At 41.6% G+C, this 14,333-nt stretch overlaps 1 protein-coding gene across 8 annotated transcripts in view; it reads left to right on the forward strand.

Annotated features, from left to right (window-relative positions):
• LOC118218854 overlaps positions 1–14,333 on the forward strand; it is a 184,163-nt gene that overhangs the window by 71,674 nt on the left and 98,156 nt on the right. For all 8 annotated transcript variants that reach the window (XM_035401593.1, XM_035401591.1, XM_035401592.1 and 5 more), the window contains exons 8-10: positions 2,877–3,212; positions 3,537–3,857; positions 4,191–4,487. In XM_035401593.1, coding sequence (XP_035257484.1) covers positions 2,877–3,212; positions 3,537–3,857; positions 4,191–4,487 — 954 coding nt within the window. The remainder of the gene's footprint in view (positions 1–2,876; positions 3,213–3,536; positions 3,858–4,190; positions 4,488–14,333) is intronic.

Genomic DNA, 14,333 nt, shown 5'->3' on the forward strand with positions numbered 1-14,333 from the left:
CTAGCCAGCGGAGAAAAGACGTCGGACTTACTGGAGAGAATTTAAATTAAGGAATTTTCACGCAATACTATTACTAATAGTTTTTAGTCAGATGTATCAGCAGCGATTCCCAGCCGGAAATGAGATGTGCAAGTTTTTGGGTCCTGTTGGGTGAGTAAGCTACACACGTGCATTTGGCACTAATGAAAACGAAAGTGTTTGGTTTCAAATTGTTTAAAGTAAAGGTCGTTTAAGGTTAAGTAGATAAGTGAAATTTCAAAACCGGCTCTAGAAAATGGCCAAGGTGCGAATCGACTTGAGAAAGGTCTCTGCAGGTTCTGGAGCGAGGATACATCGCATGATAAGATGATGTCCGCACATTGCTTAATGCTCTCGAGAAAATATGTCACCTCGCCCCGCCCCTTCCTGATTTCCTCTATATTACTGCTGGAACTGTAGGAGAGAGGTTATGTGGAGTAGGTTATGGTTTGGGCATACAGGACTAAATTCATCACTGAAATTGATTGGTAGACATGAAACAGGGTTACGTGATGAGTGCTTAGTGGACAAAACGGTCGAGCATGTGCTGATGTTTTGTGAATTATATCATCTATATGGGTAGAGGTTGTTTGAGGGGATCAGAGAAACTGGGCGGCGATGGGGTATATGGGATATTAGGGGGAGGAAAGGGGAAAGAGGTGGTGGGTAATGTTCTTAGTTTTCTCAGAGTAACAGGACTAGTGCCTTTTAGTTTTGCTATCATTTGGCTATAATTATGTAGGCTTCAGGATTTTTGCTTATAATCAGCCATGGTGCTGTGCCACGGAAAGATCTAGAGCATTACTGTAACATGAATCCCCAAAATCAAGTACATTTAAATGTGGTCACTGACAACACTATACAACTTTCTGAAAAATAATCTGACCTCCACAATGCACAAGACGGCATCTATAATACCGTATGCATTGTCATCCGAAGTTTGGGAAAAAAGCCCATCTAATCTTGCACACCTCATCACACCAGCTGTGTAGGCTACCCAATCAATATACAGATTTAGTGCACGGTTGCTTAAATCTCACAAGTAGATCAAAGAAAAGAGACATTGGTGATCAAAAGTCTGAGGACAAAACCAAGTTCTGGTTGTGTTCATTATTTATGAAGGAATAATGCCATGTAATGTAAGAATACATTGTTTTAACACACATCCGACACTCGTGTATGAAATGGGAAGCTGCGTAGACATCTTGTTCATCCACCATAAGCTAAGCATTTCTCTATTTGTTGTCACACTGTGTTTCATTCAGTGTGTGTTCCTATGGCTCAATATCCAAATATCTGGGCTGTTAACAACTAAAACATACTGCGGAAAAGTAAGGCTATATGAATAATGATGAATAATAGCATAACTGTGGGTGTCTTCAGACTTTTGGTTCCCATGCACTGTATGCTGCCACTTCAGCTTTTTGGAGTGCTCTGCACATGTATTATGCATAAAGTGATTCATTTATTTTATGTACGCACATAACCTACCACTAGAAAAAACACTGAATTTGTCACCCTCACCCAAATAAATCTATTTACAATGTTAGTAATAACGTATAAGTTGCCCAGCTTGTCTGTTTATTCATACCGCATTTTGCAGAAGGCCTAATGTTATTAGCAATAGGTAGCATTTAGCCGAGTAGCCTAACTTGACTAGTTATACAAAGTGCTGTCATTGTGCCGAGCGGAAGTGAATTTGATGGGGAAAGTGAGTTTTTACCTTCAATCTCTACCTTCAAAAAAAAAAAAAACTATTTGCTTTACCCCGGATATAATGGGGCCCGTGTCATCCAAAAAGTTCCAGTTTGACTCATCTGACCATAGAACACTATCCCAAAAGGCCTGGGGTCCATGCAGGTTCTTTTCTTTGCAAATATGAGATAAGCATTGATATTTCTCTTGGTTAGCAGTGGTTTCCACCTTGCTACTTTCCCATGAATTCCATTTTTACTGAGTCTCTTTCTTGTTGTGGAGTCGTGAACACTGACCAAAGCTGAGGCGAGTTCTTTGGATGTTCTTCTGGGATCTTTTGTGACTTCCTGGATGAGTTTTCCTTGGAGAAATTTTGGCAGACCGGCCACTCATGGGAAGATTCACCACTGTTCCAAGTGTTCCCCATTTGGTGATAGTGGCTTACCAGACTGATGTATTTCAACAACTTTTTTCTAACCTCTTTTGGGATTTCCTTTGATTATGGCATAATGTGCTTGTAGAAACTTTATGACAACTTCACTCTGATGGTAAGGTCCTATATCAGTGAGGTTTAGATTCAAAAGGGCTGGGTGCAATTAAGCCTGGCTGTGTTCAGTCCGCTGAATCTAATTATCAATTAAATTTGGTTAAATTCTTGATTAAGTAACTTAGGGGGCAATTAATGTTTCACATGGGTGATATGGGTGTTTGATAACTTTTTTTATTAAATGAATGAAATAATATATATATATAATTTATGCGTTTTGCGTTTACTCTTAGTTTCTTTGTCTAATATTACATTTTGTCTAATAATCTGCAACCATTCAGTGTGACAAATATTCAATAATAAAAGAAATCAGGAAGGGGGCAAACACTTTTTTACAGCATTGTATATGCTTGTGTGTATGTGTGTGTGTATAAAAAAAATTAAAATAAATAAAAACTTCATGCTTCACTGCCATAGTGGTTGACAAAAATTTAGATTTAAATGATTTAAACTATAAATTATTCATTCTTATGCATGAATGGCCCAGTCCTGTGAGATTTCTCTCTTATGCATGAAAAGTCCAGCCCTGTGAGATTTCCCTCTTATGCATGAAAAGCCCAGCCCTGTGAGATTTCTCCCTTTTATGCTGACTGAACATCCAACTTCCCTCTCCTAGCCCTGCTGGCAGCATCTCCAGTCTACTCTGACCACATGTTTGTGAACATCGGCCGTTCCCTCACTCTCCCCTGCCGTGGAGACCCCAGCAGGGATGTGGAGTGGCGCTTTCAGCAGTATGGGTATCCTGACTGGCTGTGCGTGGCTGAACTCTACACCGGATCCTTTTCCGCTGGGAACGGCTTCCATGGACGGGTGGAATCCTTCTACTTAAAAGATCCGGGAAACTACAGCCTCCTCCTCAGTCCTGTGGTGTACAGTGACCTCGGCATTTACAAATGCCAGTACAGGGATGAGACTGAGATCGTTCTTTCAGATGTGAAACTAGAAATTAGAGGTCAGTACATGTTGCCTTTTTTCCGACAGATTGAGTGAATGTTTTTAGTGCTTGTGGATTTGATAGCCATAAAAACTGTTTTTTGACAAAGGATATTACTATCATTATTCTTACGATTGTTTTTTGGGGGACAGGATCATTCCAGTCTGTATAAAACCCACAAGCCTTGGGTGGTATGCAGTAGACGGCATATGCTGCATCAGGGCCTTCATCTACCCCAAGCAACATGGTTGAGCTGTTAATTCCTGTATGCCAGGAATACTTTGTAAATCTCTGTCTGCCTGTTTCTCTCTTTCCCTCTCTCTTTTTCTGTCTCTCTCTCAGAACCATCAAATGTTTCCGTAGCGATGGGAATGTCCGCCAGTCTTCCTTGTTTTGGGAAAATTAATATGCAATCGCGTGCTGATGATCTGGATATTCTCTGGAAGAGAGGTGGAGAGAACGTTTACCAGCTCCTTAAGAACACCATCACATATGGGCCCGGGTTCGAGAACAGAGCTTCAGTTTCCCCAGAACAAGCCATCTATGGAAACCTGTCTTTAACCATCAGACAGACACGGTTTTCAGATGAAGGCGACTACCAGTGCTTCTACAACAGTCCAAAAGAGAGGGGGAATCCAGATTCTGCCAGTCTGGTTGTGACAGGTAAAATTCACTTTAGATCTTCAGTTCTGTAGGGCAGCCGAGCAGCTCAGGTGTATAAGTGTGTCTGGTGTGTATTATTTATTTTTTCATGTGGTAATTTTAATCAGAGCAAGTGTAACAATGTTTCATAATTTACAGAAGTATTGCTTGATGTACCGCAGATTTGATGAAAGATGACACCAGTAATTTTTGGATGCCATAATTTGCCCTGTATCATTTTTACCTTTTTACATGATCAAGCTGACTGCTGTTGATAATGTGTTCATATCCCCTGTAAATATGCATGTAAATGTAAAATATGTAAATATGTAAATTAATTCCCTGCCCTCACAGACCACCCACCCCAGAACCTCACAGTGAAGGCCGGTGGTTTGCTCTCCATACCGCTCTATACCGCAGACCCAGTGAGGGTAACATTCAGTGCAGGCCTTGGTTCAGATGAGGTGCTGATGCTCGATGCAAATAAAGGCCCAGCCAGGTATGGGGAGCGTTGTGCTCAGAGATGTGAGCTTCTGGCCCAGGACTACACCCTTTTCCTGAGGAGTGTGACACTGGAAGATGCCGGAGTCTACAAGGTGACCGATCCTGAGACCAACAAGACCATCAGCTCTGTCTCTCTGGAAGTCTCAGGTATGGTCCTCCTCTTCAGCTCTTTGTGTTTGTGCAGATGCAGGGCTCAGCATCTTACTGGTCCACTCTGTTATTCCTCTGACTTATGGGTGCTGCAATCCATTGGGAAAATAACGGAAATAATAATAATATTAATATAAAATAAAAATTATTTTTTCACAGTGCCTCATGTTTTATTGACCCTTGAGCACAATACACATAAGAGACACAAAAGTATAGGTTTTAGGCTTCTGCAATCTTAGGCTATGGTTTCTAAGATGTAGCCTAGCTTTGTCTATTTTTCTGTCTTTCCACTAGCCCCCCCCCCCACCCCACCCCATAACAGAATTATGCAAATCTGCAAAAACTGCCCCCCTGTCCCCTTTCTTAATCTTGTCTAGACCTCTCTGCTGCGCTTGATACCGGTGATCCTGATGGTGACTCTGGCCCTCAAACCGGTATCTCAGATATTCTAACGGGATGTACTTTTCCTAACTTATCAGCGCAGTCCCACTGTCTTAACACTTAGTGCAGGAGTTCCCCAGGGCTCCATATCAGAGTCCTACTGCCTTAGCATCCACAGTCTCCTCCCACCAAGCTGGCACTTTCTATTATGTTGTAGGTTTACAACATTACTTCAGTGCCTACTACTAATGTGGTACTACACTTAGTCAGCCTGCTAACTTGGCATCAGCTCTGCTTGTTGTATGAACCTTTATGGAGGCACTTTTTGTAAGTCCCTCTGGATGTTTGCTAAATGTATTATTATTGATGTTGTTGTTATTCTCGTTGTTGTTGTTATTCATATTATTATTGTAGTCTTTCCTTCTTGATTATTACCTGCTCTTCTCTATTTCTCCCAAATGAGTCCCTCTGTCTCCATGTTCTCTGCAGGACACTCTCCTGGAGAAGTGGCTGGGATAGTGGTGGGAGTGCTGGTGTTGCTGCTGGTTCTGGCTGGCAGTGCCTTTGCAGTCTGGTGGTTCTTCATAAAGCCACGAAACTTTCCAAATGTATTTCATGTCCATAGAGCCAGTACAGGAGATCTCTAAGGTTCCAGCTGCAGAGCAGCATGCGTTCTCTTTCCTGAGAGCCCTGAACCCCCTCTCTCTGTGTCCTGTAGGGCAGCTGTAAGTTGTTTCTCTGCAGTCCTCTCTCTGAGGGCTCACATTCTTTATTTCTGCATAAGCTCCCAAATGAGTCTGTGTGTTACTTTCAGCATTCCAACACCATCTTCCACTTCCCTTCAGGATCGCCGGACCCCTCATGCCAGATACTCATAGTTCTAAGATCAAAGCTATAGATGACACTGGGGGGGATTAACAACCTCCTTGTACGCAGAGGAGGAATAGTAACGAATGCTCATTCGCTGTTAACCGCGCTCGCAGTGTGAACCCCCCACAGTGTGATAGCTTTGTGCTGTGCCAACTCGGCACCTAGATAACTGCTGCGTATCCCTATAGAGCACCACCGGCAACTAGCGGGCACCCTCAGTATTTCAAGGCCGCTCCATTCACACCAGCGAATGGAGGAAAATCTAATTGAATAATTAGCAAATACAATTACAATATCCAACAGGTCTGAAATACTCAAAGTGAGTGCAGGCTATTAGAATATTACAGTATTAGAGTTCCCTGGCCTGCATATCTTAAAAATGAAAAAATTCTTCATCTTCTTGTAACCTGAACCAAAAGTAATCATGTTTGGTATGGGTATATTTTAATACTCACAACGAAGGTCTGGCTACAAAGTATATCCACCTTTCTTGCATTGCTAAATAATTATCCAACTAGATCAAAATTGAATTGGGATGGCAGGTATGCCATCCCGCCAAGTTACGCCTTGGCGGGGGCATGCCCCATACCTATACAGCACCGAGAGTTTGGGTTATAAGTATTTACCAAAGTTACTGAAACCCACCCCACAATGGGAGAGGCGGACGTGATAGGAAGATGTGCCCTCCAAACAGCCAATGACAGCTCAGCCCGCTCTATCCCGACCAGGTTTTTAAGGCAATGACCAACGAGGCCGCATCTCTTCTTTTTATCTTTTATCAAATTTTTCCTTTTTCCTCCGTACCCGAGCCGTGGCTCACCTTGATTTTTAGGAAGCTACCCTAGCCTCAGTGTCCCCGCCGAATAACCCTGGATCGCTGTACCGTTGGACTTAAGAGTGTTCGCACTGCTTTGGAGCCGTGTGTGCTGACGGGCTCGTGTTGGGAGTCCGGTGTCGCCGATCGAGCTGGCCTGTCTAAAGCTGCATTTTCCAGCTTTGAACTTAGCGCGTGCTGCTTCAGCTGGGTCTCAGGGATCACTTTCTCCTCCACACTCCGACTCGTAAGTAACGCCATAATTCAAAGTTTAACCTACTGTTAGCTATTGGTATGCTAGGATATGCGTACATGCGTATGGAGCCAGCAGTAGCAAGACAGTGGGTAGACGGTAAACCTAATCGTATGGTTAAAGAACTTTGTGTTATGAGTCGAGTATTATTATTATTATTATTATTATTATTATTATTATTATTATTAATAATAATAATTACATTTATATAGCACTTTTCCAAATGCTCAAAGTGCTTTACAGTGAAGGGGAACTCACCTCACCCACCACCAATGTGTAGCACCCACCTGGGTGATGCACGGCAGCCATTTTGCGCCAGAACGCTCACCACACATTAGCGAAGGTGGAGAGGGAGAGAACATTTATTTAGCCAATTAAATCTGGGGATGATTTTTAGTGGCAAGTTTTTGCGAGAGCCAGATCTGGGATTTGGCCAGGACACCGGGGAACCCCCTACTCTTAGCGATAAGTGTCATGGGATCTTTAATGACCACAGAGAGTCAGGACCTCGGTTTAACGTCTCATCTGAAAGACGGCATCTCCTACAGCACAGTGTCCCCGTCACTGCACTGGGGCATTGGGGTTTATTTGTACCAGAGGGAAGATTGCCCCCTGCTGGCCCACCAACACCACTTCCAGCAGCAACTCAGTATTCCCTGGTGGTCTCCCATCCAAGTACTAACCAAGCCCATGCCTGCTTAGCTTCAGCCATTCGGCAGGAGCAGAGTGCATGGAGGTATGGCTGCTGGCAAAGCTGGCAAAGCAGCCAAATAGTGTAACTGATTGTTGTCTGTCTCATACTAATCATAGGCTATGTGCCTAAAATTATTTTAGTAGTTATTAGTTCATAGTGAGTTTTTGTGTAGCAGTGCCCAGCAGCCTTGTTGAGAGGGCGTTTCACTTATGAACTATAATACTAATACTGTAACATCTGAGTCGTCACTAGATAGTACATTATATGTACGGAATTGTATTGTGCTATACTGTGCCAATATCCTATCCCATATTACAACCAAACTGCTTAACTTCCAATAACAATTATTAGTCATTGAAGCTTATATTTTTGTATATGTGTGTTTATGTTTCCTCTCTCATGCTGATGGAATGATCCACCAACAAAGTAAAATAGAAACATTTGAATTCATAAGTGCCACGGGTCAGTTCCCTCTAAATAATTTTAGTCCAGAGGGAAGATTGCCCCCTGCGTTGAGGCTGATAAAGGGTGATCTCCAGTTAGTCTGGGTTCAGTATTCAGAATGCTGTGCCATTAACAAGCTGAGGGTGACCCCCTAATAATTAAATTTGAAATAATACAATAAATTAATTTAAATTTAATAACTCAACTAAGTTCTATCATCCTTATGACAGTCCGAATCGGATCCTTCTCCCATCGAACCCCATCTCCCCGTATAAACTCGTCTAAGTATTAATTGCTTTAAAAATTTAAAAGTAACCCAGACCCGAGCCGTTACCAACAAATACAGACAGTATCCAAAAAAGAGCATTAAAATTCTGGATGCACCTCAATTCAAGTCCTCAAGACACATTGCAATTTAAGGCAATGAAAGCCCAAGAGCTCAGTCATGAAAGAGTCCTCTCAGTCAGCTGGTGATGAAGCTGACTAACCCATTAACCCAACTAACACAAATCACAGACCAGCTTCATACCAGCACTGCTTACCAACAAATCAAAGTAAACCAAGTAATGAAACAGATCAAAATCTCTTCTTTGGAATATTGGGATAATGTAACCAAAACACAAAACAAACTAGATTGCTGTCGGACCCTAAAAAGAGACTACAAATTCGCTGAGTATCTCTTCTCTGTCAGAGATACAAAGCAGAGGCAGATCCTGACCAAGTACAGGCTGAGTGACCACACACTTGCAATTGAAAAAGGCAGACATTGGAATACATGGTTACCAAAAGAAAAACGTATATGTGGTCACTGTAAGACAGGAGAGGTGGAAACAGAGATGCGCTTTCTCCTACATTGTGAAAAATATTCAGAAATTAGGACACATTACTTCAACAAATTTTCTCTAATTATAAAGGACTTCCTTTCCCAAACAAATGAGAAAAAAATGCAAATCCTGCTAGGAGAAAGGCCAATTTTATGGTCTTAGTATTTACACTTATTTTATTTATTATCATTTATTTTATTCTATTTTGTTTTATCAATACTTTACTGTTGATCATGCATTTAATTTTATTAACATTTCAGTTTTTTCATAAAATTTACTTTGTGTAATATTTTGTCATTTTATTTCTTGTTATTTTTATTGTTTGTATTGTATTTTATTATGTATTTTTTATTATCTTAACTACCCACCTTTAGCCTGTAAATCCATTTTAACATTTTATGTTTTGTCAATCACTGGTAAAACACTTTGAATTGCAATTTGATTTGTCCGAATGGTGCTATGTAAATAAAGTTTGATTGATTGATTGATAGTTCATAGTGAGTTTCTGTGTAGCGGTACCCAGCAACCTTGTTGAGAGAGCATTTCACTTATGAACTATAATCCTAATACTGTAACATCTGACTCGTCACAACATAGTACATTATATGTACGGAATTGTTAGACAGCGCTCTCCTCCACCATCATCAAATTAGTGTGTGGGTGCATATGTGTGTGTGTGGGTGCGTATGAGAGAGTATGTGTGTTGTGACGGCCCTGTGTTGGCAGGACAGGTCAGGTGTCCGTGGGTGCGTGAGGTGTGCAACAGCACTGCCCCCTTTTCCACGTCAATAATTGCGGAGACAACGGCGTCAGTGGGAGAGTTTTTTGAATGGCGGCTGCGAGAGAGTTTGAATCTGCAAGCGGAAAGTTAAACCCCGGGAGCTGAGAAAAATAAAAGCGAGAAAAGTTGTGTGTAATTAGTCGGATAAGAAGAGTCATTTCGAAGTACAAGAAAATTAATCCTACCGTGATCGCTACGGAAGAGCCGGACTCTAATACGGATTAATCCCACCTGGCCGACAAGACATTATCTACAAACTCTACAAGCAAAATCCAAAACTCCCAAGGAGGCAGGTTTGACGACGTAGCGAGAGCTTGGAGAGAGAGTTTCCTTGAATGGAAGGCGTGCTGTGCTGTTTCTTCAAAGGGTTTTTTCGAAAATAAAAAGAAATACTGGACCATACAGAAGCTGGTTTGGAGTGTTTGCGGTAGCTAGGAGTAGGTAGCTGACTACTGCGGCCACTGATTGTCGGGTGAAGCGGATTTTCTGAAACAGGGAAAACGGTGGTTTGGAAGTGCGGCGCGGCGCAAAGTTTTGAATTTGGAGGATGAGGCAAGGAGTTCAAAGACAGGATCCCTTAATGTTGTGGTTAGGTTTGAATGAGAAGGTGGAGTGAAGAAAACGGACCCGCTTAGACTCACATACTCAATCAGAGCACAAGTAGGTGAAGTCAAGTATGCGAGAGTGCTAGGGGATGGTAACTTGCTAATTGGATGTAACTCTGAGAACCAAGTAGAAAAGGCGAGAAAGCTACTGTGTATAGGAAAAGTTAAAGTCGCAAAAACAGTGAAAGTTGGAGAGCTGAGTCTCAATGGGTGTAAGGGGGTGATAACAGGGATCCCCCTTAGTGTAAGTATGAAGGAGTTAGCGGAAAACTTGAAAGTGCGTAACAGTAAAGTTAAAAATGTTAAAAGAATGACAAGAGGAGCTGAGAAAAAAGATACAGAAACAGTGCTGATTGAGTTTGATACCAAAGATATCCCAAAAGCATTTCTTTTTGGATTTATTAAATATAATGTGAGGGAATTTGTCCCAAAACCAATGAGGTGTTTCAATTGCCAGGAGTTTGGGCACATAGCTAAGGTGTGCAAGGGCAAGAGAAGATGTGCAAGGTGCGGTGGTGATCATGAATATGGAAAGTGTGGGTCAGGTATAAAACCGAAATGCTGTAACTGTGGAGGTGAACATAGTGTTGCGTACTGGGGATGTGAAGCAATGAAGCGTGAGGTTGCAGTACAGAAGGTTAGAACAAAAGAGAAAGTATCTTATGCCAAGGCAGCTAAGATGGCTGGACAGGAGAAACTGAATGACAAGCAGGGGGGAGGGAAAGAGCAAACGGCGGCAAGCATAATGCAAGAGGTGGAAAAGAAGTTGTTGATAGAGAAAAAGAAACTGGTGACGTTTATAGCGGGAGTTATAAACGCAACTGCGGATGTAAATTCAAAAACGGAAAGAATCAAGATTATTGTCAAAGCAGCATCACCTGGGTATAAGAGGGTTAAAATGGGAGGAAATCAGGGAGGAGTTAAGTGTTCAGGCAAGTCAAGAAACACAATGTATTGGATTATAGTAGTAGTAATGTTAATTCTCCAATGGAACGCAAGAAGCTTGATTGCTAATGGCCAGGATTTTAAGAAGTTCATTTATAGTCAGAAGGAAAAACCAGTCCTGCTGTGTATCCAGGAGTCATGGTTAAAACCAAGTTTAGATTTTATAATAAATGGATACGTGGCAATCAGGCGGGACAGGAAGGATGGGGCAGGAGGGGGTTGTGTCACCTTTGTGAAGGAGGGCATTCCTTATAGAAATATTGATATTGGAAATGAGTTGTGTGGTTATTGAAGTGTGGGCAGAAAGGAAGAACCTGGTGGTTATAAATTTCTATAATCCATGCAGGAAATTAGAACTCAGCAGACTGGAAGACATAGAAGGATTAAATAGAGGAAGCATTGTGTGGTGTGGAGACTTCAATGCACATAATACGTTATGGGGGAGTGATAAAACAGATTACAATGGGCAGGTAGTGGAAGAGTTGTTGGATGGAAAACACCTTGTCTGTATTAATGATGGCAGAAACACAAGGATAGATGTGAACACTGGAAAGGCGTCTGTAATAGATCTGACGTTAGTAACCAATACCTTAGCGCCATTGTGCGAATGGGATGTGTATTAGGAAGGGACCATAGGTAGTGACCATTATCCAATATACAGTAAAATAAATATAGTAATGATACAGAATACAGAGAACACAGGTGGTAAATGGATTTTTGGAAAAGCTAACTGGGGAAACTTCATGACTGAAAGTGATAAACATCTACAGCAGATTAGCGACAATATGAGTATAGAAATGAGTAACTGCAAAATATTGCAGGGTATAGGCTAATGGCAGCTGCAATAAGTTGTATTCCTAAAAGTACAGGTAGGACAAAGAGGAAATTAGTACCTTGGTGGGATGATAAGTGCAAACAAGCAGTAAAGAGTAGGAACAAGGCATTTAAACTGGTCAAAAGGTCCCATAATTTTCAGCATTTGGTCCAGTACAAAAAAGCACAGGCAATGGTTAAGAAAACGATAAGACAGACAAAGAGGTCATATTGGAGGAAGTTCTGTGGGTCAATTGGGAACACCACTCAGATAGGAGAAGTTTGGGGAATGATAAAGAAAATGGGAGGAGATAGGAGGGAATGGAACTACCCTGTCCTGAGCACCGGAAATGAAGTGGCGAAAACCAATAAAGAAAAGGCTGAATTACTTTTAAAAACTTTTGTTACAGTACACAGTTCCTCTGAATGAGGAAGAAAAGCAAGGCAGGGAAAAAACCAAAGCTGGAAACATGGATGCACTAAGGAGAAAGAATACCAGTGGAAATGTCCCATTTACTGTTGGAGAGATGAAGAGGGCATTAGGCAAAACAGGAATGAGTGCACAGGGAAAAGATGGAATAAGCTATATAATGATTAAACATTTAAGTGAAGGAGGATTAAATAAATTGCTGATGTTATTCAATAAAGTGTGGAAGGAGGGGCGAGTCCCTATGAGCTGGAAGGAAGCAATTATAATTCCAATCAGAAAGCCTGGGGAAAATCCTAGTAAGCCAGGAAACTACAGACCCATTGCTTTAACGTCACATATATGTAAACTAATGGAACGGATGGTTAATGAGAGGCTCATGCACTTTCTGGAGAAAGGGGGACTGATGGCTGTATATCAGAGTGGATTTAGGATAGGCAGGAACACAATGGATCCAGTTCTGTGTTTAGAGGATGAGATAAGAAAAGCCCAGGTGAATAAAGAGATTGTGGCTGCAGTATTTTTCGATGTGGAAAAAGCTTATGATATGCTATGGAAAGAAGGGTTGTTAATCAAGCTTCATAAAATGGGAATTGAGGGAAACATCTTCAATTGGATTAGGGATTTTCTAAGTGATAGGTCAATTCAGGTCAAGATAGGGTCAGAGGTCTCAGGTAAACATGTTGTAGAAAATGGTACGCCCCAGGGGAGTGTTGTAAGTCCTACTTTATTTTCAGTCATGATAAATGATATATTTGAAAGTATACCGTTAGGCATGGGAAGGTCTCTGTTTGCAGATGATGGGGCTTTATGGAAGAGGGGAAGGAACCTAGAACATATAGTTAAAAAATTACAAGAAGGGATAAATCGAGTGGAAAGATGGGGAATAGAATGGGGTTTTTAATTCTCTGTGGGAAAAACAAAAATTATGTTCTTCACAAGTAAGAAAATCAGGGAAGCAAGGAATCTGAAGTTATACGGAAGTAACCTAGAGAGAGTAGAATGCGTTCGCTTCTTGGGAGTACATTTTGATCCCAGACTAACATGGAAAGAGCATATAAAAAGCATAGTGGAAAAAAGTAAGAAAGTCATTAATGTTATGAGATGTCTTGCTGGGCTGGAATGGGGAGCTGATATAGCGTCATTGAAGTATATATATATATGTAGCGCTAATCCGGGCAAGAATTGATTATGGTAGTGTGGTGTATGGCTCAGCAGCCAAGACTGTGCTGTCAGACCTGGATGTTGTGCAGGCTCGTGCTCTGAAGATTTGCTTAGGGTCAGTAAAAACGGCGCCAGTGTGTGTACTGCAAGTTGAGGCATTACATTACATTACATTACATTACAGGCATTTGGCAGACGCTCTTATCCAGAGCGACGTACAACAAAGTGTATAACCATAACCAGGAACAAGTATGACGAAAACCCTAGAGAGAAGTACCGGTCCAAGTACAGGGAACAACCGCATAGTTCAACTTGGACCCTGATGGTTAAACTGATTAACACTAACAACGAGAACGGCAACAACGCAATCTATGGAAAAATAAAAATAAATAAAAATACAATTAGTCGTTAAGACAGGCGCATCAACTAAGTCACCTATGAAACAGCTGCCTAGTTACAACCCTAACGAGGCAGGAGACATGCCGCTCTGGATTCGTAGGAAACATTTGATGGCCAATTACTGGATAAATCTAAGGGGACACACAGAAAGTCATCCAACTAAGAGGGTATTGGAGGCTAGTTGGGAGAGAGAAAAAGCACAAAAAACAAGCTTTGGATGGGTAGGCAAGGACGTTGCAGAACAAATGCAAGTTCATGAAATTGAATTTTGTCAGGAATTGGAAACAATGGAGCATATCCTGATTGAATGCAGGAAGTATGAGCAAGAAAGAAGGGTAATGTTTACAGGATTACAGAGACTAGGAGTGGAGGAAAGGTTTACAGATCTGCTTGAGTGTGGAGACACGGTGGAGGGAAAGAAGGAGATAT

The sequence above is a fragment of the Anguilla anguilla genome, chromosome 19, assembly GCF_013347855.1.
Source record: "Anguilla anguilla isolate fAngAng1 chromosome 19, fAngAng1.pri, whole genome shotgun sequence".
NCBI classification, from domain to species: domain Eukaryota; kingdom Metazoa; phylum Chordata; class Actinopteri; order Anguilliformes; family Anguillidae; genus Anguilla; species Anguilla anguilla.